We start from the raw sequence: 25979 nt of genomic DNA on the forward strand, positions 1-25979 counted from the left end.
AGCGCCGAAAGTGTGGCAGAAATGGGAAGAAGCCCAATGAGGGCTAACACAGGAGAATTGGCCACTGGGATATGTCAAAACGCGCCCCCCTGATGCCCACGGCGCCCGCAGGATAAAGCAGCTGGGTGTTGTTCCCGGGTTCGGATAAAAAGTTGACCCAATTTGCAATATTATGTGTACATCAATCGGAGACAGCCAATGACCCATACCAGCAGTGTGCATGTATTGATTGTTTATCTGTTTGTTTTAAAACACCAATACAATAGGTTATCAAAAAAAAAAAAAAAACAATTAGAGGTCTTTTGTCTAACACTTTTTATCAGACGTTCAATCGTCTTATCTAAACAGCATACACAGTAGATGTACAATCTTCTCATGTTTTTAAAGTGTATGATGCTGAGTGGACGGGTATCTCGTGGTTCTGTGGCACTGTGGGGGTAAGAAAGTTGGAGAAAGAGTTGGAGTTAGTAATTGTTGTCACATTAATAAGTGTCCTGGTTAAAATGTAGTTAGGTATGACTTTGCTTACCTGTTGGTGCAAGGTAAGAACTTAATAGTCTAACACTATATTTCTGGCATTGTCCCATTGCTTTACGAGTTTCTTGATATGTGGAAACCTCTGGTCGTTAATGTTATTCGTCCCTTTTGTTTCGTTGCTGGTTAGTGAGATTCCTGGTCCTAGTGGTTGCGAGAGGATGTATCCTGGTTAGGTACATTTGTATATGTTCACCCAAAGGTCATTGTAAACCATACTGAGATTATTCTAGGAGTTCAGGTAGTATGTGACTCGTGATTGTGGCAGAGTATTGTACTTCAAGTGATGTCCCCGAATGCTATAGCTATACGTTTCTGCCTTACTGCTAGTCTCATCCATTTTTAGTAACTAGAGTGCATTTCATCGAGGTGTTGACCGGTTAGTGCTCATCATAATTTTAATGGTAGCTACTTTGAGAGAAAGCCGTTAATCTTGGTTTTGTGATTCAATTTAGCCCGTCATTGTGAAGGTTAACGGTTCCTGGTGGCGCTCCCGATTTACGTTTTTTATATAGTGTCAAGGAGTAGTTACAATATTGCGTTGGTGACGGGCATCAATTATACATAACAATATGCAAACTCATGTACCCCGGTCACGTAGTTTAGGTGATCATTCAAACCTGTGCGTACGCAAACCTGTGCATGGGTAAACATTAATTGGTTTAGAGTGAACTAACCCAAGTCCCCCGATCCCGTAGGTGAAGTGTGTATTCATTCCTTGCATAGGTGCTCGTGGGGGGTGTTGTGCGATATCGTGACATGGCATTTAATACCCATGGCGGTTCCGTCTTACATTGCGGGTCCGGCAATCATTACTGCCAAATAGTTACGAGTTACCGGTTTATTTCATGAAGTCCCGTCGTTCCGTTTAATGCTACAAGAAATGAAAAGAAACATCTGATAAAGAACGGGTATACATTATTAGTTGAAATGGCCAGAGTGGATTACGACGTTTAGTTCTGGAAAGGAACCCAAACAGATTCACAGGTTTTAGCAAACAGCAAGTTACATGCTATGCTACCACACGTATTGTGTGGGAGAATGGGGATGCAGTGGATTTGGTTAATAACCTCTGTAATTTTATACTTGTTTCATCACAAAACAATAAAAATGTCCATACAAAAGAATACAAATTGATAAGAGCTGGTCTGAAGCTCACGATGCGTTTGTATTATGAATGAAAGGGCAGATTGATGCTGCTAAACAAGTACTGGCTAGATAAACAGGGAAAACATTTTTACTGGAACATTTGAGGCTGTAATCCTTTCAACTGTTCTGTTTAAAACAAAGACCTGTTCGTCTTAAACCCTCCAATCTAGAGTCTAAACTGCAACAAACGTATCTGGTACAGGCCGTACAAATCATGACCTGAAACAAATAGGCCTGTTCTCAGTCAAAATCGTGTTTGTTTATTCAGATAATTAGGGAATCATGCGTTCTTACGGTGGGAAGACTGTTCATGCAAATTGACTCTGCCCTCCTTCATATAACAGAGCACCTACTTATTTAGGTGGATAGCCCTCCCAGTGTGTCTTCTACCCTGCAGCTAATAAAGTTGTATTTCTGCAGTTTTCCAAAGTTACATCATATACGTTTATTCTATAATAATATCCATCAGACGCATATCAAATTCAAGTAGATACAGCACACCCAGTGTAGAACATACAGAGAATGAACACTAGATCTTGCATTGGAATGCACAATGTATTTTTTTAAATGAAACTGCAAACCTAGTTCTTGCAGAACACATTTTCTGTTGGTGTGTCGTTTTGCATTGTGGTTCCATATGTTCCTCTTGAAAAATAAGTTTAGTACCTTTCAATGGAATAGGTCGGTTTTGGGAAACAACATAAAAGGGCAGCTTTTACATTTGCTCCAGTAGAGATAACTCTCTAGATCATGTGCTGCTATCCTTGAAGCGGCCTTCAACAATATCCACAATTCCTTTTTTCTTGGCTGCTGAGATTCCTTCAAGTGCCTGCTATAGTATTTCTGTGAACTGCTGTGCTTCAATACAAATGCAGGCACATCACTATACCCTGTTTGCATATCGGACTCGGTGCAGTTTACAGATGCATGACTTGGACTGCCTCTTTCACTTACCTAAACACTCTTGCACCATTTTCCACTGTTATTGTCACTCAGCCCTTGCATATATAGATTGTCTTTGTATAGTCATGGCTAGTACCCTTGCTCCATTCTCAATTAATTTGCTTTCCCCTGATCTCTGCATGCTTTAGTTTCCATTGCCCTTGGTTTCTTGCAGTTTAAACACTGGTTTCCCTTATGAACAAAGCAGATTCTTACTTTTGCCCCTCCGCACTAAGTTTCAAACTGAACTTTTTGGTCTATGGTCACACGACAAGCCAACAGATCTATATAAAAGAAATTGAACAAAAAGCACTTCATAGCCTTTTGATTTCTGTATTTTTTTCCAACAGCTTTCTTTTGGTGGTGAACCTTAAAAGCAACACAACAAATCCAATAATAAAATTAATTAAATAGCACATAACAGTATAAAGTGCAACACAGTGGCGTACCGGAGGCAGACAGGCAAGGACAAAGCTATATATAGTATTTCTGATGCTTGTATCTGCTTAGATTCACATGCTGTGCATAGGCCGACATCTAGTGGAAGCTGCAGAGTATTACAGTTTGTTTTTCGAAACTCGAAAATGGGCGTCGGCATGTGAAGATTTTGTGGCTCTAGACACGGTATCAGAAACGAACTGGCTTGTCTGTTTCAGGGGCCTGTCACGTGGTGAGCGCGATGACCGAGAGGACAGGGAAATCTTGAACCTCCCACTTGACGTCGTGTGTGGCTTTCCGATAGGTGGCGTGGTCGACTTTTGGCAGTGGGAGGTGTGCTTTGAGTGGTGTTACTTGTGAATCTAAGCAGATTCCACAAGCCTCAGAGTATAAGGGATACATTACTCACCGTAATCATATTTCTGATGCTTCCATCTGCTTAGATTCACATGCTGTGCATAGGCCATCTAGTGGAAGCTGCAGAGTATTACAGTTTGTTTTTTGAAACTCAAAAATGGGCGTCGACATAGGGCGTGCCAGTAATACTATCCCTAGTGTGACATCCACTGTATCCATGATCCCTCATGCGTGTAGGACCCTCAGATTGTATTTTTTCTGACATGAGGTAGCATGAGGAGTAGCATGAGTACAGATTATCCAAGCAGATAGAAAAATAAGACTACAAGCATCCATGCGCCTTCTCTCAGAGGGGAGAAAGGGCGGGCGCATCTGAATTTAAGCAGATACAAGCATCAGAAATACGAATATGGTGAGTAATGTATCCCTTCTGAGCCGTTTGGAATCTACTTAGATCACATGCTGTGCATAGATTAGCGAGCAGTGTTAGAAGAAGGAGGTGGGATGTGAGAAGGGTCATGAGTGAACAGATGTCTTAGAACCGCTTGTCCCATTTGAGTATCTGTCTTGGAATGAGTGTCAATGTAGTAGTGCTGAGTAAAAGTGTGAATAGAGCTCCGTGTAGCTGCTTTGAAAATGACAGCAACGGACAGCACAACAGCAATGTCGTGTGTGGCTTTGAACGCTTGAAGCGCTCCGAATACTGCCAGATTGATATGATTCTTGGCTACTGTGAGACCAGAGACCCTGAGCTGTGTGATGGAGGTGTGCTCCACACCCTGACAGGGATGCGTCTGTTGCGTCTACAGCCTGTACTTCTGGATCGTAAAAGGGTTTCCCCTTTGACAGGTTCTCTCTTGTCCACCAGTGAAGACTTTGTACAAGTGTTGGCGAAACGACCACTAGATCGTCACACTGACCACTTGCCCGAGACCATTGTTTCGCCAACCATTCATGCAGGAGTCGCATGCGCAGGCGTGCGTGGGGGACCAGGTAAATACAGGATGCTTTCATGCCTAGAAAAAGCATTGCTTTGCACACCCTTATCTGGCGACCGGGCTGGTATAGAGGAATTTGCAGTAGTAGATTCCAAATTCTTTCATCTGATGGAAAGGCCAACCCCTCGTGAGTGTTTAAGACAGCTCCAAGGAACTGTTTGGAGGAGCTTGGCACCAGACTTGATTTTTTCTTGTTTATGGAGAAACCCAATTCGAAGAGGAGGTTGATCGTTCTTTGAATGTTTGACCTGCAAATTATTGGGGTCTCCCCCGTGATGAGCCAGTCGTCAAGGTAAGGGTACACCGGGATTGCCTCCTTGCACAGGTGTGCCGCCGCCACCGCCAGTACCTTGGTGAATACCCTTGGAGCCGAGGATATACCGAAGGGTAGCACCATGAACTTGTAGTGCGGACTGTCCACCTTGAAGCGCAAGAATCTTCTGTGCGCTGGGAACATGGAAATATGAAAATAGGCATCTTTCATATCCAATGTTGCTATGTAATCCCCTTTTTTAGGAGGGGGATTACCTCTTGGAGAGTAGTCATGCGAAACTTTTGGGGCTTGACATACTTGTTTGCAGGGCGCAAGTCTAATACTGGGCGCATTGTCAAATCTTTCTTTGGCACAAGGAAGTAAATTGAATAAATACCCTTGTTTACCTGGTTGCCCGGGACGAGTTCTATTGCGTCCTTTGCTAGAAGATTGACGATCTCCTCGAGGAGGATCTTTTGGTGGTCCAAGGAATGTATCTTGACGTGGAGGGTGGTTTTGGGGACACTAGCAGTTCTATGCAGTATCCGGCGGACACTGTGGACAGCACCCATCTGTCTGATGTGATCCCTTCCCAAGCTTGGGTGAAGTTGGAAATGCGTCCCCCTACTGGGGATGCATGAGAAGGGACCCTGAGCGCAGCATCACTGTTTTGCGGGAGGCGTGCCGCCTCTGCTGGGGTGCCTCTACCACAGCCCCTTTTGTTTCCTCTGCCGTAACTTTGGGTAATCTGCTGGTTGTTACCCCATGATGTAACCTGCCCCTGTGTATAATTGGAGCCCCTTTGTGAATTTTGGCCGCGTGGGCGATGAAAATTACCATTGCCTCTTTGATTAGGGGGCTTGTTGGTCAACTGTCCCAGGGATTTCAGAGTATCATACTCGTCTTTGGCAGTTTTTAATGCGTCCTCAACCGCCTTGCCAAATAGAAGATTCGGTTCCACCGGCATGTCAATTGGGGATGCTTGTGTCTCGGGTTTAAACCCTGACTGTCTTAACCAAGCATGCCTCTTAATGACCGTGCTCTCTCTGCTATGAGCCTGCCCGCGTTATCTGCGGTATCAAAGGTTGCTTTAAGGATGCAGCCGGACACGGCTCTCCCCTCCGACGTGACCTGGGCCAACTGACCCTTTAGTGGTTCTGGTGCGGAGTCAATGAGGGCAGCTACCTGCTGCCACTGGTGGTAACTGTAACTTGCCAGCAGAGTGGTGGTGTTGGCAATCCTTGTCTGGTAAGCGGAAGTGGAGGCTACCTTCCTTCCCAACCCGTAAATTCTCTTGCTCTCCTTGTCTGGGGAGGGGAGGGGCCTCAGAAGATGATGATGATGATGATGATGATGATAGAGGTGTCCCCGCCCTCTTTCTTGTTTTAGTAACTACCAAGGAGTCGGGCTTCAGTTGACCCCTTATGTAAAGTGGGTCTGACTGGGCGGCCCTGAAGAGTTTCTCGATTCTGGGGTTTACGGCCCTGGTGAGGTTAGGAGTAGGAAGGGAAGGATCAATTCTCCGTTCGATGCACTTGAGAATTGGAATGGCTTGGGCAATGGGTCTCTTCTCTCCCACTAGTTCTTCTGCAAAGTCCCTCTCCTCCTGTGCCCCCTGAGTGTCTATGCGGAAGTGCTCCGCCGCTCTACCCAAGACCTCATTTAGGAGGGGCTGGTTGTCTACTGGAGAGTCGATAACCTGAGGTTCTTTGTGAACAGGAGAGTCTATCCTGTAGACTTCTGCGACGTCATTTTCCTCCCCCTCTTGGCCCTCGTCATGCCCATAATAGTCCACCCCAGTTTGGTCATCCAACATTACCAAGTCTGGATCCTCACCGCAGTCTCAACCCGAGGTTTCTTAGTAGGGGGCTGAGGGTCCCTGGATCCTGAAGGAGTAGCACTGTCCAGGGTATAGTTGAGGAAGTTCTCTGGGTTCTTGGAGAAGTCAGCTAGGGAGGACATTCTAGTCATTACCCTGTCTATATCTTCACTGGTCCATTTTTTGGAGCTGGGAATGACCATTACCTGAGAGGGGTCTCCTTCTATTCCTTGTTTGGACCTAGGGGCCTGGACAGGGGTCTTGGATTTTTGGTTATCTGAAGACTTTGAAGTGTCCTTGTGTGTCTGGTGCAGAAGAAGGGTGAGATGGTTTCTTCTGCCATTTACCCCCTTCCCCATGAGTAGAAGTGTGTTTCCCTGATGTTTTTACCTTTTCTGAGCTTTTCTACACCTGGCGTCGAGATTCGGGGGTAGTGTCTCTTTCCTTCGAGTGAGCACGTTGGTACTCGGAAGCAGCCACCAAACGGTCTGCCGGAGCCGACTTCTGGTGTGCAGCCTGGGGCTAGAGTTCAGATTTGTCTTCTGACGAGCGTACCTCCGTGACTTTGGTGAGTGAGGCACCTTTGGCAACTGTGGATGGTTGCCTCATGTCGTGCGGCGATCTTGACTAGGAACGCCCAGAGGACCGCTCTCTTCGTGCCTCTTTCTGAGAACTTGACACGCATGTCAAGTCTCGGTTGGACTTCGAGTGTTTAGGTGTAGAAGTGGTGTGGGTAGCGCTCGTGTTGCCGGGTGTGTTCCCCATAACTGCCCTGCCGGACAATCTTCCGAGGTCGGGGACTTGCACTTGGGCGTCTTTCGACACCTCTTTGCCCTCGCCGTCCGAAAGTACGGCGTCGCTGCCATTACTGAAAGTGCCCTCCGCTTCCATGGCCTCGAGTTGCCTGGCGTGGTGGGCCCAACGTTTGGTTGAGCGGTCCTTTAGCGTTTTAGCCTTGAACCGGCTACACGCTCTGCAGTTCGCCTCGGGGTGATCCCTCAGCAAGGCGTGTTTGTCAACCCAAGGGTACTTGCGGTTGCACTTGGGGCAAAATTTAAATGGGATACCCTCCATACGCACCCTGTGGCAGCGGGCTAGTGTGTGTAGGAAAAATAAGTGTAGAGTCTTGAAACACTCGTGTATAGGCGCGTTACAAATTCCATATCATATCCTATGTTTCCACCCCCCACTCTCCCTACTTGCAGGGCCGAGGCCAGAGGCCTTCCGAGGCCCGGGCCGAGGCCAGAGGCCTTCCGAGGCCCAAAGTCCGTCGTGCAGATCGACGGTTGTTTGTTCTCCGGACTGGCGTCGATCTTCGAACTTCGATGTCTCGACGTGGGAGTGGAAGAACGGGGAAATTATATGATATTTAGCAAAATATGGCTGAAAGCCAGGGAACTCCGTGCAATGCTTCCGACAAGTATGGTGGAAAAAACAATCTGAGGGTCCTGCACGCGTGAGGGATCATGGATACAGTGGACGTCACACTAGGGATACTATTACTGGCACGCCCTGTGTCGACGCCCATTTTCGAGTTTCGAAAAACAAACTGTAATGCTCCGCAGCTTCCACTGGATGTCGGCCTATGCACAGCATGTGATCTAAGCAGATTCCACAAGCTTCAGAAATATAGGATACATTATTCACCGTAATCGTATTTCTGATGCTTGTATCCATTTAAATATTGCCCCAAGTGCAACCGCAAGTTGCCTTGGGTTGAGAAACATACCACCTGTAGTCTCGATTTGCCAAGGGACCACCCCGAGGCTAACTGCAGAGCATGTAAGCTCTTTAAGGCTAAAACACTAAAGCACAGCTCCACTAAAAGTTGTGCCCATCACGCCGGGCAGCTCGAGGCCATGGAAGCGGTGGGATCCTTCAGTGATGGCAGCATCTATATATCTTTTGGGACTTCCTGCGGGATAATTTTTGGGTAGACGTCTGGCAGAAGCATCAGCCGGGCCTTGGGGATGCACATTCTTTTCTCCCCCACATCATACCTACACGAGGATTGATCTCCTCCTGGTCCCAAGAGAACGGGAAGGTGAAGTGGTGGCGCCCAGGGTTGAGGCGATCGCGAGGTCTGATCATGAGCTGGTGGTGGCGAACTGGTGGCTCCCAGAGCCTCTGCGATGCTTTAGATGGTGGTGCAACGACACCTCATCCAGGGGCAGGGTGTTGAAAGACTTTCTGGGGACAGAGATACAGGCTTACGTCAGAACTAATGACAATGGTGAGACGGCATGGCAGTGGTTTGGGAGGCAGCTAAGGCCAACCTTTGGGGGTTACTCATTGCAGAGGGGGCTCATAGGAAGAGGGAAAGGGGCCCAATTGAAAGTGGGCTCAGAGAGGAACTGAAAATGCTAAGGTCCCAATTGACCCAACCTGACGCAGACAGGGAGAAGCTCCCGAGTGAAATGAGAGATAGGAGACAGGACAGTCTTGATAGGGGAGGTTGTGAAGATGATACACCCGAATGATATTACGAAAATGGAGATGCAGTGGGGACCCTCCTGGCAAATAGGGCAAGGGGCTGGAGGGTGGAAAGGAGGATAGAGGTAGTGCGGGATCGGAGGGACGTTTGGTGAAGGGGGCTGGAGACATGGCAGCTTGCTTCGCAAGCTTTTATAGGGAGCTATATGCCAGTAAGATGCATATGGTGGAGGGGCATACGTGGAGGGGTCAGGTGGGAAAGTACACCTGTATTTTGCTGAAAGGCGCCTCCCTGGGCTTACGAGGGAAGAGAGACCCTACATAGTGAGAACTCGGGAAGAGGTACTAGGTGCCATCCAAAGATTGAAGGCAGGGAAGGCCTCAGGAGAGGATGGCTTCACAGCTGATTTTTAGAAGCCATATCAAACCCAACAAGCAACGCCTATGGCAAAGCTGTTTAATTCTATAACTGGACGATACAACACCGCCGTCATTTCTCCATGCCTTAATAGCAGTCATCCCGAAGTTAGGGAAGGACCAAACCAACTGTGCCTCGTATAGGCCCATTTCTCCCTTCAATGTTGATGCCAAGATCTTCGCCAGAGTCCTCGCATCACGTCTGGAGCTCTGCCTTCCGAGGTTGATCCTTCCTGGCCAGGCAGGTTTGGTGCTGCATAGGTAGGGCGCAGACAGTATGCGTAAGATGCTCCATGTTCTAGACTGGCAGCGAAGGAGGAGGGGGGTACTTTTGCTAGCCTTGGACGCGGAGACAGCTTTCGATTGAGTTAGTTGGTCTTTTCTGGGAGAGGCCCTTGCTTCCCTGGGGATGGGTCCAAGGTGGAGGTGGTGGATGAAGGCCCTGTACTCGAAACCGTCAGCCAAGGTACTCGTAAATGGAATAGTCTCACAGGACTTCCCGTTACAACGGGGTACACACCAGGGGTGCCCGCTTGCCCCCCTTCATCTATGCACTGGTGATGGAACCATGGGCGGCATCAATCGAAGAAAATGAGGGGATAAGAGGTGCCACGTGGAGGGGGGGTGGAATGTAAGATGAGCCTGTTTGCGGATGATGCTTTGCTCTAGATTACTAGACCATCTCAATCAATCCCCCTGGGGTTCGAGAGCTTGGTGCATTATGGGCTATTATCAGGGTTTAAAATAAATTTGGGAAGGTCAGTGGTGTATGTGGCAGGGAGGCTGTCAGAGAGGGAAAGGGAATATGTTGCGGGACTCCAATTTAGGGTACAGGAGGACACCTTCCATTATCTTGGGGTCCAAGTGACGCAATGCTTTGAGGACCTTTTCCCTAAGAATGTTCTCCCCTCATGGTCCACTATAAAAAGAGATATGGAGAGATGGACTCTCCTGGATGGCCCGCCTGAATTGCATAAAGATGGTCATATTTCCGAAATTCAGGTTTTTATTACAGATGTTACCTATATCAATTCCTGCGTCATTATTCGCAGAGGTAAAGGTGGCCATGCTGAAATTCCTTTCGGCTGGGGCCAGGCATAGGATCGCATACAAAACACTGATTTTACCAAAGGAGGAGGAGGGGGGACCGGAGTTCCCGACCTGGCAACGTATTATAAAGCGGCCCAGTTCTGCATCCTAGTGGATCACTTCGACCCACACGCAGGGAAACAATGGGTGGGCATGGACAACATTGTATTAGCTCTAGTCACATTGGATGAATGGTTGTGGGTCCCTAGGGCCCATAACCCGAGGAGGATCCTGCATCACCCGGTCCTGGAATTGCTATGGTCTATATGGAGGGAAGGGGGGACGCAATAGGTGGCTCACCACAGGCCATAACCGTTGAGCTGTATTTGGGCTCCCCCTGAGAAACAGGATCGTGGAACCACTGGCGTTTCAATCCTGGTACAAAGCTTGATTAAGCGGAGCATGCCAAATGCAGGAAGGGAACACTCATCTCTCTGAACGGGCTGGAGGAGGCCCTGGGCCTTTGTAAACCGTCACCCTTTCATTATCTGCAACTGAAGGGAGTTTTATCAGAGGGGCGCTGGGGGGGAATCTAAAGAGGGAACTGGCCAGTTTTGAAAGTTTCCTGATCACGCAGAGGGATTCCAGATAGCCGGGCCATACAGGAGGATCTGTCTGGCAAACCCTAGAGACCCCCTCCATCGAGAACCAAATGGGGACAGGACCTGGACGGGGACATTGGGGACACCCTGTGGGCTCAGATGTGTAGGAGGGCCAATAGCTCAACGACCTTGCTTCAGTACAGACATCAGGCCTTGAATTCATTACATAGATGGCACTAAGCTCCCCCCTCCCCCTCGCCAATGAGGATAGCGCGAATGAGAGAGGGGATGACCCGGGCTGCTGGAATGGTCATCAGGAAAAGGGCGATTACATTCATATGTGGTGGGGCTGCGCAAGGGTGCAGGTGTATTGGATGGAAGTTCTATCTTGGATAAAAAGGGGTAGACGGGATTCAGAGGGAATTCTTGCCATGGCTTCTCCCCTTTGGGTTGGATACAGGGTTCATGGAAAGGGATAAGGCAGGGAGGTGAGATGGGGAGGTGCTATTCAGGAGAGGAGGCCGGCATCCTATCGGAGCACCCACGGACAATAGGGAGAACAATGCGCATATAGGTCTATCGACCCATGGACAAGCGTTCACTTGAGATATCTGGTTGGAAAAAAGGGTATCCTCTGTCCGAACTTTTTGGAGACAATTGAACTCTGCTGCAGGTGGTGTGGGGGGGCTCGATTGTGTTGGTAATAGGGACCGCTTCAATGCTGTCCTGTGTTGTTCTGACTAAAATGGCAATAAAGTTTAATTTTCAGACGAAAAAAAACCGTTGGCAAATAGACCACGCCTTCTCCAAGAAGCTCACAAAGGGTTCAATTTCACTTGGGTGCTGAAGGTTCAAAGCCTCCATCATTCATCTAATATTACTGAAATGTATTCAATATGCATTCAATGACATGGCTGAGAATGCGTTTAAAATATGTGGACTTTTATGGGTGCTGAAATATGCCATTTGTTGCTGTAATACATCCTGATGAAGTTCTGGGTGTCTTGTTCGACATAACACATTTCCAATGTGTTTTTGCTTGATATAAATAACGTAAATTTTAAAAAAAAAATGTTTTATTGGTTTCATTATTACATCATCTAAATGTAAATATTGTATTAGCTGTTACCGGGTGTGGCATTATCACAATGTAATAATTAACAAACTTTTTTTAACCAGCAGGAACAGATCCCTTCTTTTGTTAGACTGGGTTTCCTATTGGCATTATTGTGCTTATTTTCTCATTGTCAATGTATCCTTCCATTACTGCAGCAGGATGTACGCCTGGAAACTGTATTCATTTTCCCTAATCCTACATTACACACTTTCTCAGTGACAAAAGGACAAGTTACTCAATGCAGTGTGGTCTGCACTATGGACCAGTCTGTACCACTTCTACCATAACTGGCCACATTCCACCCTATGGGAACGTGACCGCCGCCCAATGCACAGCATCATCTTAGTTTAGCTTAATGGAGCTTAATCATCCTTTGTGCATGCTCTCATCACAATCATTCAGTAGTTTTATCATGGCAAAGGTTCAGACTTATTACAGAGGATAGCAGTGAGGGTACGTGGAAAGGCAACTATGCACCAGCAGTCTAGTAGTCACTTCGGTGACTAACTAGTCTTGCTCCTACGTCATGTCACATTTCCACAATGCTCGTTACAAAGCACCCCCACAACAAGCGGGAAGAAAGCTCAGAACAGTAACAGGAAAATTAAGGGGAAAAAAGCCAGTTAAAACCAGGACTGTTACAAAGTACAGCTTGTTTAATCAGCGGATCTACCCTAGAGCTAGCATGGATCGAGAAGTTTGTGATAAGGCATTATGAGGAGTTACCAGGTTGTGTTTTATTTTTTATTTGTTTTTTTATCTCAAACAAACATGTATACCAACTGCATCGAAGGAACGGCATATCTAGAGAAAATGAAAAGGATGAGCAGCGGCCATGCTAGTCCACAACACCCCTCTCCAGATCTACTTGGACCAAAAAAAACAGGTAAACCGTGATTTCCTACCTATGCTTCGTCCAGTCCAACTACAAATAATGGAGCAACTAGCACAGAACAGTTGATGGGCACCAGTACATGCCTACCAGGAACTGTACAGATGCTATACAACTCATTGTGATACACAGTAGAGCCTCCCTCTGTCATCTGCTTGGGCAGGCCGTGCACCAATAACTTAGAGCTGAAAACAAAGCCTAACTTGGCAAGCCATGCAGTTCTTATTTGGTATTCAGGACACTGAAGTGAAGGACCTGCTGTTTTGTTGCTTTCATATTAAACCACCATAGTGTAGCACCAGATGACACGAAGGGACACTTGCACAATTCCATACAATGTATATGGTCTTGCTTTTCTAGAACTACTGTAATAATTATATTTCTGGCTTGTACTCTTATAAGGCAGTTCTGAGAGCAAACATGTGCGAGGGCCTTCCCTGCTTACTCTAAACAGTTCTAAACCAATTGCTTTAAAGGCAGAGGTCTGCAACAAAAGGCTCTCCAGATGTTTTGGACTATTACTCCCATTATCTCTCACCAAGTTGTAATCCAAAACACCTCGAGGGGCAAAGGTTGAAGAATCCCGCTTTAAGGACATCAGACTATATCTCCAATACATTCTAAGGCAGTCATTCACATTTATATTGCACCTGGCCATACCCCACCAACAGCAACCCAACTAAAAAACACATGGCGCTCACACAGGAAAATTAATTATGAATGCAAAACATGGCATCCCTTTGCTGTTTAACTAGTAAATATAGCTCAAGGCCTACAATTGTCATGTAGCCGAACAATAAATAAAATGTTTATTTTTAAATGGGTTTTTCGAAACCATCGACAAGACAAGGAAACCATTAAAAAACAAATCTCCTTGCAAATAGTGAATAACATTCAATGACGACAAATGAGCTCATGTAAGCAAAACTGACGACACTGGTTTCTTTCAATAATACATTCCAGGAGAACAAGGGCTCATTATTCGTGCACAGCTTACCCACATTACAGCAAGTAACACATTGGTTAAAAATAATTATAAATGACTTGCATTTTTGTTCCAAATCTCGCATGTCTTCTGGTCGAATTTTCAGCTTGTCAATATGTTCATGTAAAACACTGGCCCATTTCTGTAAAGATTCCATAATAGTCCATGGTCTAGACATATCTGCCACAAAGACAGCAAGTGTCTCACGCAAAGATTCTGCAGAAACAGCAAATTTTAGAAGGCCTTTATGGTACAAATCCCCGTCCAAGATCCATACATTGCAGCGGGTATGATCTGTGAAGTAAGAAAGTCTTCAATTAGACATCAACAAAAATACACAAAGACATTGAATGCAAAGCTGGTCAGACAATGCTTGGTCTGGTCAACACGTGTGTTAGCCACAGTTTCTAACAAAATCACCAACACAATTAAAGAAAACATTTCCAAAGTGATATCCAAACATTTACTGACGCGTCAGAAAGCACTGAATAACAAAAAGCCTATTACTGAAATAGCTTTATATTGACAATCAAAGCATTAAGAGAAGATGACAAAGAGGAGTCCCAGTAGTGAACTGCAGTCTTTAGGGTTTTAGACTAATAATAAAATGAGTGAAACAGGCTAGATCAGTGGCGGCAAAGCTACCAATTTCCGAAAAAAAAAAAACGAGGATGAGAAGTAGGCAAGAGGGGACTATGACAAGTTCCACCACCCCAAAGATTTGGGCTCTTCTCAGTCGACAACCTTTGCACAAGTCCTTTGAGAGCAGAATTTCCCCCAAGTCAGGTTTGATGAACTTTCCGATTTGCCAAAGAACAGATAAAGAGGCAAGGTATTTCCAAAATATATACTCCCATTTACAACCCACAGTAAGTTACATTTACAATACAAAGCAATAATAGGCAACTCATCGAACAGGATTCTCAGGATACTAAAAGAAAATCCATCAATGTAGTCAACGAATCCTCTAACCTTCGGGTAGGTTCCCACCACCGAGTGGCACACATGGAAGACGTTTGGGAAGGCTCTCAGGATTGGCAAGGTTAGGGGACACATAAGCCATGTTAGCCAGACACCCTCCTATTGCTCTAGAAGCAAACACAAGAATAAGATATTTACATCCACAGAGGTAGATATAACCTGGAAGGGGACACCTCCCCATCTACAGGGTACTTCCCACAGTGGAGTAACAGGGACACCCATATAAGGTGCCCCTTAGGATTGGGGCACAGCAAAGATTCAAGTCATGTAACAGGCTTCTCCTATGGTTGCCTAGACCAGCAAAAGGACAGATTGGTCTTCCATCCAAAGATGTCAGGCTGTCAAAGTGCAGAGCTTGGTCATTTTTGGCCCGGCAACAATCTTGTCCACCCACTGAGCAGGGTGCTCGCCACAGACAAAATGGCAGACTGTGCTCAGAACAGATTGCTGCAAAGCCTACAGGTCAAATCAGCTCAGTCTGGCCTCTGAAAGATGCTTGCCTCGCCAATATCCCTTATGCAGATCTAACAAAGCAGACTTTCAGACTCGTGCAGTCACCAGCCCTAGCATTTTCGAAGTGTACCAGTCATCTGGCGGAATACTCCTTCATCCCACATGTATCAACCACACAATCCTAGGACCACCTAAACCCTACCATATCCTCAGGTATTCAGTATATACAGGAATGGGCAATGTGAAAGAAACAGTGGCATGTAGGTCGTGAACATGCCTGGCGGTGCTAGAAATTATATTCACGGATGCCCTGTATGAGGAAGGCATGGTATAGAGCAGAAGACACAATGGATACAAGTTTCGAAAACCTTTATTTACAAATTTGATTGGGATGGTAGAATTCCCAACTGGCCCCAACTCTAAATTGGGAGTACTCTCAACCATTAAACAATAAATATGTCCAAGTCAGTCTGGTAAATATAAAAAGGCCTATTCTAAGAAAATCGAAAATTGTACTCCTTATCAAGATAAATATGTTAAGGGGATAGAAAAAGGAAAATAGGATCTTAAATGTCAGAATGGCTTCAGCACTAACTCCCTTCCCCAGGTTCAACCCCACGGGGTCTAGAGAGTCTCTTAATAAACAAAGGATAGGTGGATGGCACAGTTCCATCAGTCTTACACACTTTGGCTTACTGTATAGTTCAATAGTTCAATCTTAGGCTTTCAATTTCTGGTAGTTCAATCACTACCTTAGGCTTCACCAGCCTTGCCATCAATATATCATATGCTCAATTTCTCACAGTTCTGCACAGGCTTCCCTCTGCTCGCTCGTCTCTGCTTTTGAAACACTCGCGGTTTCCGGAAAGCTTGGAAATCTTGCCTGGCTTGCTCTCGATCCTCTCAACTGTTGATCAGCCCTTTCACCTTCCAACTCCCACAGCCTAGTTCGCATCAGCCTCGGAAGAGCCGTTCCTTCCAAACCCAGCCTCACTCACAGTGTGCCTGTGCGCGCCACTTGCCCAACTCTGCCTGACCTCATTACAGGGACAGGGCCAATCCAAGTCAGGGGAGGTAATCCTTCTGACCTCATTCCTCATCTTCCTCTGTGCAGTACTTTTGTCAAGACAAGGTGGGGAGGAATTATAGGAGTTGTAGTTTCCCATAAACTACACAGGGATAGGGGTTAGATGGGTTGTGGAAAAAGTAGGATACCATGTCTCACCTTTGGGTGCTACTCCCAGGAGACCCCTACCCAGGTGATCCTCCCTCACTTGTCCACCCCCAGGGTCGGGATCCAAAAGCAATGGCCTTTCCCTAGCCACCCGAGTGTGGGATTCTCGGGACTTTCACACATACAACCAAAAAAAAAAAAAAACTAAGGTGTGCCATGACACAACAAAAGAACAAAGAGGGAGGAGCAAAGTCAAGTGGCACAATGGGAAGGAAGATGAAAGATAAAAGAGCAGCAAAAGGAATCTGAATTGAAATCAGCATGAATAAGAATAGGGAATGCTGAAATGTTTATAGAGTATGGAAAATAATGACGTCCCAGGAAAGAACTGTATGACATGCATTACTTACCGTAAAAGCATTTCTGATGATTGTATCTGCTTAGATTCACATGCTGTGAATATGGTCCGACATCCAGTGGTAACCGCCGAGTATTGCATCTTGTCTTTTGGGGGACCGAAAGGGGACGTCGGCATAGGCGTGTCTGGAACACTATCCCTATCGTGACGTGTGTAGTACCCAAAATCCCTCACGCGCCGAGGTCCCTCCGATTGTATTTTTTCTGCCATGAGGGAGCCCAAGGCTATAGTGAGTGAGTACATGAAGAGAGAAAGTAGTAAGAAGTCTATGTTCCTTCCACCCCGAGCGGGGAGGCAGGGAGGGCGCATGTGAATCTAAGCAGATACAATAATCAGAAATGCTTTTACGGTAAGTAATGCATGTCTTCTGATGCTTGTTAATCTGCTTAGAATCACATGCTGTGCATAGACTAGCGAGCAGTACCCGGAGTTGGAGGTGGGTTGTGAGAAGGAACAGTAGAAAAAAGATGTCTTAGTACTGCTTGTCCTACCTGAGAATCAGACCTAGAATGAGTGTCTAGGCAATAGTGTTTTGTAAAGGTGTGTACAGAACTCCAGGTTGCCGCTTTGCAAATGGACTCTAGGAGAACATTTGCAATGAATGCTATGGATGCCCCAGTGCCTCGAGTAGAATGTGCTCTAGGCTTGAAGGGCAGTTCTCTCTTTGCCATAGTGTAACATAGTGTGATGCATTTGACAATCCACCTTGATATTGCTGATTTAGAGACAGGGTCCCCTTCTCTACCAGCTGCCACTGAAACAAAGAATTGTTTAGTTTTCCTCAGTGGTTTAGTTCTATCCATGTAGAACATGACGGCCCTGCGCACATCTAGTGTGTGAAGGCTTCTTTCAGCCATGTTAGTAGGTCTCTGGAAGAACGTGGGTAGTTCGATTGACTGGTTCACATGGAGCTTCGAAATAAATTTCGGCGCAAATCTGGGATGAGTGCACAGAACTACTTTATCTTTGTGGACTGTAACAAAGGGGTCCAAGACCGAGAGGGCCTGTAGTTCGCCAACTCTTCTGATAGAAGTGATAGCTACTAGAAAGACTGTCTTGTAAGTCAGGTCTTTCAGACTAGCTTTATGCATAGGCTCAAAAGTGGGTCCCATGAGCCTAGTTAAAACCACATTTAGATCCCACCTAGGGGCTGGGTGAGTGATGGGCGGATACATTCTTTTAACCCCTTCCATAAAGGCTTTAATCACAGGTATTTCCCACCACGACACCTTCTGCTGTTATGATATGGCATTTGTAACGCGCCTATACACAAGTGTTTAGTGACGTGGTGTAGGCTGACAACGCCGCTAGGTGAACCTTTAAGGAATTGAAGACTAACCCAGAGTCCAACAGATGGGTTAGATATAACACAATGTGTGAAGGCGAACAAATCGGTGGGATTGACGCCTTTGGAACTGCACCAAATAACAAAACGTTTCCATTTGCTGGCATAGCAATAACGTGTGTTAGGCTTTCTTGCCTCCCTCAGTATGTCCATGCATCTTTGAGGGAGTTGCAGATGTCCAAACTCTGACTTCAGGAGCCAGGCTGCTAAATTCAGTTTGTGGGCATGGGTGCAGAGTCTCCCCCCTGTCCTGAGACAACATGTTGTACGGGCAGGGCAGCTGGACTAGTGGGGAGAGGGACATTTCCATCAGGTGCGCGAACCAGGGTTGGCGGGCCCACATAGGAGCCACCAGAATCATGGTGACTGGTTCCTGGTGCATCTTGTGCACTATCTTGTTCAGAAGGGGAATCGGGGGGAAAAGCGTAAACAAATTTCCCCGACCAAGTTATCCAGAGACCGTTCCCCTTGGATCGGTTCTGGGGGTACCTGGAGGCGTAATCTGGGCATTGGGCGTTCTCCTGAGTAGTGAACAAGTCGATCTCTGGAAACCCCCATTCTGCAAAGACGTTGGATACAATGTCTTCGTGCAGACGCCATTCGTATTCTTCTGGCAGAGGAAAATCTCTGCTGAGTACGTCTGCCAGAAGATTGAGTTCCCCTGGAACATTTTGGGATATCAGGAACAACTTGTGTTTGAGAGCCCATATCCAGATGTTTTGGGACAGCTTGGATAGCCCTGGAGAGTGAGAGCCCCCCTGCTTGTTCAGATAATACATTGCTGTTGTGCTGTCGGTTAGGACCAGCACTGTCTTCCCTTGCAGTTGTTCCTGAAAGGCCTTCAATGCTTTGAACACTGCTAGTAGCTCCAGTAGGTTTATATGGTTGGACGCTACCTGAGGGGACCACACTCCGTGCGCTGTCTGTTGAAGCAGGTGAGCCCCCCACCCTGTGAGAGATGCGTCTGTCGTGAGAGTGGCTTCCACTGCAGGGGTGGTGAAGGTTTTCCCCTTCAAGAGGTTCTCCCTCTACCACCACTGCAGAGAGAGAACGAGGGCTGGCGAGACAACTACCAGATCTTCCCATTGTCCGCTGGCCTGACACCACTGGCTGTTGAGCCACACCTGCATGGGACGCATGTGCAGTCGTGCGTGGGGGACCAAGTATATGCACGACGCCATCATCCCTAGCAAACGCATAGCTTTGCGTACCGTCACCTTCCGACTGGCTACATACTGAGGAACTTGAGAGAGCATGTTCTGAACCCTCTCGCTGGAAGGGAAGACTAGACCGTCTTTCATGCGAATTAGAGCCCCCAGGAACTGTTTTACTTGGCTGGGGACTAAGCTGGATTTCTTTTCGTTGATAGAAAATCCGAGGCTGAACAGTAGGTCTACTGTCCTTTGGGTGTTCGAAAAACAAACATCGAAAGAGTCCCCCGTGATGAGCCAGTCGTCGAGTTAAGGGTAAACTGGAACTGAAAGTCTGCGCAGGTGTGCTGCTGCCACTGCCAGGACCTTGGTAAACACCTGTGGCGCCGAGGCTATGCCGAAGGGGAGTACCTTGAACTGGTAGTGTTTGTCCTGAATCACGAACCTTAGGAATTTTCTGTGCGCTGGCAGCATTGAAATATGAAAGTATGCATCTTTCATATCCAATGTTGTCATGAAGTCCCCTTGATTTAGCAATGGGATCACCTCTTGAAGTGTTACCATGCAAAACTTCTGGGGCTTTATGAACTTGTTCGCTGGGCGTAGGTCTAGAACAGGACGCATGGTGAGATCCTTTTTGGGTACAAGGAAGTATATTGATTAAATACCCTTGTTTACCCGAAGAATCGGGACGGCTTCTATGGCGTCCTTTCCCAGCAGCGGCTCCACCTCTTGGACCTGGATCTGCAGATGTTCCGGTGAAAGGCGTCGATGTTTCGGCGGTCTGAACTGTGGGGTCGGGCGAATTCCACGCAATAACCGTGGGCGACCGTCTTTAATACCCACTGGTCTGAAGTTATCCCCTCCCATGCCTTGAGGAAAGATGTTTATCGGCCCCCGACCGGGGAGACATGGGAGGGGACCTGAACTTGGTGGTCATTTCTGACCAGAGGTTGACGCACCTCTGGAATTGGAGCCTATGCCTCTATTTTTTCCACGCTTCTGACCGCTCTGGGGGTAGTAAGTGGGGCTTGCAGCCGGTTGACTTGCGTTGAAGTTGCCCGTGCCGAAATTATTTTGAGCGGCGCTGGCTTGTCCTCAAAAGGACCGCCGAGAATTGCTGCCCCTCTGTGAAGAGGGTTTTTGGGAAATTTGGTGCAGTGACTTAATAGTGTCATGCTCCTTCTTGGCTGTCTCCAACGCATCATCTACCGCCTTCCCAAAGAGGTTGGCCTCTTCTATGGGTTTATTGATGGATGCCTGGGTCTCAGGCCTGAAACCCGACTTGCGCAGCCACGCGCGTCTCTTTAGGAGAGTACCCTGTGCGAGAGACCTGCCTGCTGTCTCTGCGGAGTCCAGGGTATTCTTTACAACATTTTGATTGGCAAGTTTACCCTCCGACACAATGGCGAGAAGCTTGGCTCTGGTTGGTTCCGGAACCTCCTGGAGGCCTTCCTGGAGTAGGTTCAATTGGGCGTCGACATAGCTTGCCAGCAACGTAGTGTTATTGGCAATCCGGACGGTATAAGCAGCCGCCGACGTGACCCGTTTACCTAAGGCATACAACCTTTTGGACTCCTTGTCCGGGGGTGACTCTCCCGTGACAAGGGGAACCCTTGCTCTCTTGCGAGTGTTGGTCACCACCAGCGAGTCTGGGATTGCGTGCCCTTTGATGTAGAGTGGGTCGGTGGGGGAGGGCCGGAAGAGTTTTTCGACCCTTGCGGGTGCGAGTAAAGAAGGGGCCAGTCGTCTCTTTACAGAGCTCAAGAGAGGGATAGACTGGCTAGCCGGAGGCTTGTCATTAATAATGTTTTCCGCGAAATCCTGTTCAGGCAATGCCTCAATCGTGGCAATTTTAAAGAATTCCGCTGCTTTTTTCAACGTGTTGTTGAAAGCCATTTGATCATCCACCGGGGGAGCCTGCCTAACCAGTGTGGATGGGGGAGAGTCGAGGCAAACGATATCAGAATTGTGATCGTCCTGCTGGGTGTCCTCCCAGTTGTCCGTTGCGCCTTGATCTTCCCCATAATTGTCCAGAAAAGAAGTCTCCTCTTCTTCTGTATAGATGTCTCTATACGTGTCCCTCTGGACATCTTCTTGATAATCAACATAGTGTTGAACATCTAGGTGTTGGGCAACTTGTGTATGAGGGTTAGGGTCTACCCGAGCTTTTTTCGGCAGAGGTTGATCAGAAGCACCGAAAACCTGCTGCAGTCGATCCATATACCCCTCAAATTGCTCCGTGGTCCACTTGAATGACCCAAATGGACCAGCTGAGCAGGAACCGGGTCCTCCGCCCTAAGGGGTTCAGAGGATCTCCTCAGGGTGCTTGAGAGGGGTACCTGGCTCTCTTCGTAAGAGTCCTCAGGATCGTCTTCCAAAACCGTGGAAAACCTTTCGGCGGATTGGCCCATAACTGTGGGCGAAACCGGTACAAGGCCCACCGCCGTAGCAATCCTGTTGATGCTCTTACTGATAGTTACCGAATCTTCGGGGGGACAACGCCTCCGATGATGGCTTCCCGGGTAGAGGCCTAGTTAGAGGCCTACTCTTAGTTTTCGAGCCTGCACAGCCCTTGGAAACCTTGAAAGTGGAAGTTTCTTGTTCAGAAACTTCGGCGTGTGTAGTTTGGGGAGTAGCGCCTTTCTTAAGTTTATTAAGCCCAGACGTCATGCGCTGCTGCGGATGCAGGGAAGGCTTCGAATCAGATCGATCAGATGGCGCTTCAGCCTTCTTCGACGTCGTCGAGGAGGGCGCTTGGGTTTTGTGTGGTGCGAATGTACGCCCCCGTCACCGGGTGTGGTCCCTGTAGTAAGACCGGAGTCGAGCCTGGAAGGGTCAGGGACAGGCATGGCGGCTCTAGAATCGTCCGCCTCAAGGTCTACAACGTCCGCGTTGGACGTTTGGTCATCCGATCTACCCCAGTCACTCTCGGCTGGTGTCGCAGCAGGGGAGGGAGGTTCCACGCGTGACATACCGTATGCGGCCCACCGCTTCAACCGGTGCTCCTTAAGGGATTAGGTTTAGGAGATTATACGCCGAACACCGCTTTAGTGCTCTAGGGGGAGACAAGCGTACACGAAGTGTGCTCGTCTTTCCACGGATATCTGACCCTTCACAGAGGGCAGAATCTAAATGGAGTCCTTTCCATAGCAGAAGGTAAGGGTGACCAGACCAAAAAGGAAAGAAGTGGAAAAGAGGAAAGACATCTTATAGCAGTATGGCAAACCCCGAGCCCACTCTCCCTACTGTGTAGGCCGGCCAGAAGGCCCGACCACGTGGAGGTCTGAACGCCGGATCTTAGGTGCCGGAATCCACAGCCGTAGGCGATTCCCCCGTAGAATTCGTCGAAGATGTTCTTGATAGACGAAGTGACTTAACGGGGATTAAACCGACAATTCGGTAAGATAAACAATGTCTCATGAAGAGCTCTGCTATAGGGCGACCAGTTATCTGGGCGGAAAAAAACAATCTGAGGGACCTCGGCGCGTGAGGGATTTTGGGTACTACACATGTCACGATAGGGATAGCGTTTCAGACACGCCTATGCCAACGTCCCCTTTCGGTCCCCCGAAAGACAAGATGCAATACTCCGCGGTTACCACTGGATGTCGGACCATATGCACAGCATGTGATTCTAAGCAGATTAACAAGCATCAGAAAGGACTTTTATTTTAGAAGCAGTGAGAAATAATAAAGAGCTTGGAAAGGCAGAATGCTGCAAAAACCAGTCCAGGGACCTAGACATCCATTGTGTAATACAATGGGGGATGTTCTTGTTCCAAAAGACCTTTTTCAGATAAAGAAATTAAGCCATTCTAGATTCAAGAAAATATAAGAAACGAATCTGCGCTTAAAGATAGCTCTGCAGCACAAGTCCTCATTTAGTCTCTGAAAAAGGGCAAAGGAATGCTTTTTATGTACTTTTTTAAATAAAAAAAGATGGCAAATAAAACTAAGCTGCGTTTATCTTGGTAGGGAGCACAATGCTTATTTTGCTTATTAAACACTGCTATTTCATCAAAGAGTGAATGAGACTTATGACACTAATTAACATTAAAACAAAATAATGAGGGCAAGGAATTGCTTTTGATAAAACAAATGCTTTAACAGGTAGCTGTGATTAATCTGTAGTCATTTTCACCAAGACCTCGGCCTGGGGCCTTCCTCATGTGGCCAGGGAAAGGCAGATGCCTCCTGATCCCCGGCCCTTGGCGTGGTGTTCTGCGGGAGGATCACATGAGGGAGAACAGAGGTCAAGAGGAAGGGGGAATCCCTTATTTAACTTTTCCCAAAGATTCTAGTATATTGATGGTTTTCTGTAATGTTTACACTTAACAATAAGCCAACTCTTTCGTTAGGGACTTCAGGTCCCATAATTCCTGCAGTACTGAGACAAGGAAGAGGGATATAGAGGAACAAAGATGTAGAAGAAGTCAGCTAAATGACAGGAAAACAGCTGAAGGAGTGGGAGGCATAAAAAGCCCCCTCAGGTGCAGGTAGTAGAGAAAGAAGAAGAAAGAAGAGGCAGAAGCAGTTTGAGAAGCAGAAGCACGGGCAGTCTATGCTGCAAGAGAGGAGTAGAGGAGCTGGAAGACACCAGGACCGATGTGGGTCTCTGAGAGGGTCTGTGCCTCGATCATCCCAAACTGCAGAGGTTGCGCAACAGAAAGCGTATGGAAGAAACGCTTACCCAAGACGATTACGTGATGCAGAGCCTTTGCAGCGGAAGGCGGGAGTAGTGTGAGAAGTCGAGGGGTCTGAGGTGGCAGGGGTGCACCGGAGAGACTCGGGAGTCAGAACGACTACAAACCAACGTGGCTGAGGCAGCTGTGAATGAAAGGAGAAGGTGCGCCGTGTCGGAAGGAGCCACAAGTGCAATCATGTGGAAAGGGACACCAGAAAGTGACTTACCCAGTGAGTCAAAGCCAAGCGAGTGACCCCAGGGCGCTCCGGTGCAGAACAGAGGATCAGAGCAGGCAGGATCACTTGCGAGCGACAGGCAGACTAAGCAACTCTACCAATAATAACTGTGGTTAACGTACAAAGAGAATCTAATAAGCATTACAAATACTGAAATTACAAAGTCACAAAGAGAAGCTAATAACGGTTGCAAATACCGAACCATTGAACCTTTCAGAAGGCAAAGAAATATTACGCATAACCAACTGTTATGACTTGCATAAAGAGCTGGCATTAAACCAAATAAAGTCCAGGAGTGCTGATGGGGAGACCCTATTAGAAACCCAAATATACCACCAATGCCCAAGCCAAGAGACCTTGAGAACCTGGCAATATCAGTCCAATCAAGGTTTCCAAACACAGAAGGGGAATAGTGAGATGCCCCAACGTTTGCCATTCAGGTTCAGAGATACCCATCATTGTGGCTGATGTAGATGCACATTACTACAGCCAAGATAGAAGCAGCAGAAGACTTGATACTGAACATTATTTTCAGTATTCATGCAGAGGGGGATGTGAATGTTCTATGCCTTGGAAGCTGTTAAACTGCTTATGTTGAAGGAGGCTATTGAAGTTATTATTCTGCAGAGTGTTACCATTGAAGCACTCATCTGTTTTGGTAGATGGCCACGTGAGTAGAATTGTAGGGCAAGAGGTGATTGCCCGTAGAGGCCTGGTGAATTGTTACGCCGGGTAGTAGAAATAGTAAGTGCTGAAGGGTGGTACTATTGGAAAAGCAAATAGCAAGACATTTTGATCAAACTGTTTGTTGTTGTCTTGAAGCAGACTATTCTGATCACACCATTTGTTGTTGCCAAAGATGTGAAGGAGTTCTCATTCAAGGAGGTGTGAAAGCCTGTGACTTTTTCCTTTAAGATACTTTGGGGGAGTTCTTAATCCAGGAGGAGTGAGAGCTTTTGGATTTGAAAATGTTATGTTGTTTCAATGAGGTAACTTGCCAAAGCTGGATTTTCTTGGTTTTCCTTTGAACTGTGAAGGACACCCTTATTTGGATCAGGTGGTGGGGAAGAGTTCTTGCCCAGTCCATAAAAAGAGAAATAAAGATTGCCCACGCTATCAGCTCAGGAAGTCTTCATTCTATTAAAGACAAGGAGGCGAGCATTATGCTTTACTTTCTTTATTTGCTGCCACACCAGCACTTTAAAACTTAACTTTAATACTGCACATGTATGTTCTTACAAAACCACAGTTATGGAAAACGAAAATGGACCAGTTTAAACGTTTGTTTTACATCTGCATGTGATCGCTGTAATCACCTGGGAACTACTAGTCCCATGATACTCATGTCTCTGGTAGTCCAATCCTCCCAGCTCTGCACCTATCAGAGGGCAGCCTTCGGTATAAGAACCCTTGTGCCCAGGTCCTTTCCTCTTTCTGTGTGTCTGGCCCTTAAACTCAATAGTCTCTTCGCCAACGGAGCGATCCCCTCGGGATGAACTGTTAACAATCCTCAGAACTGAAGGCTTTAAGGTCAAAAGCGACCAACTTGAAAGAACTTTATTCAATTTT

General features: G+C 47.0%; 1 protein-coding gene across 2 annotated transcripts in view; it reads right to left on the minus strand.

The window, feature by feature from the left end:
• DYNC1LI2 (dynein cytoplasmic 1 light intermediate chain 2) overlaps positions 1–25979 on the minus strand; it is an 843150-nt gene that overhangs the window by 555644 nt on the left and 261527 nt on the right. For both annotated transcript variants that reach the window (XM_069653153.1, XM_069653162.1), the window contains one exon: positions 14029–14259. In XM_069653153.1, the coding sequence (XP_069509254.1) occupies positions 14029–14259 (231 nt within the window). The remainder of the gene's footprint in view (positions 1–14028; positions 14260–25979) is intronic.

Source organism: Ambystoma mexicanum, chromosome 1p (genome assembly GCF_040938575.1).
Source record: "Ambystoma mexicanum isolate Mex_15411 chromosome 1p, UKY_AmexF1_1, whole genome shotgun sequence".
Classification (NCBI taxonomy): domain Eukaryota; kingdom Metazoa; phylum Chordata; class Amphibia; order Caudata; family Ambystomatidae; genus Ambystoma; species Ambystoma mexicanum.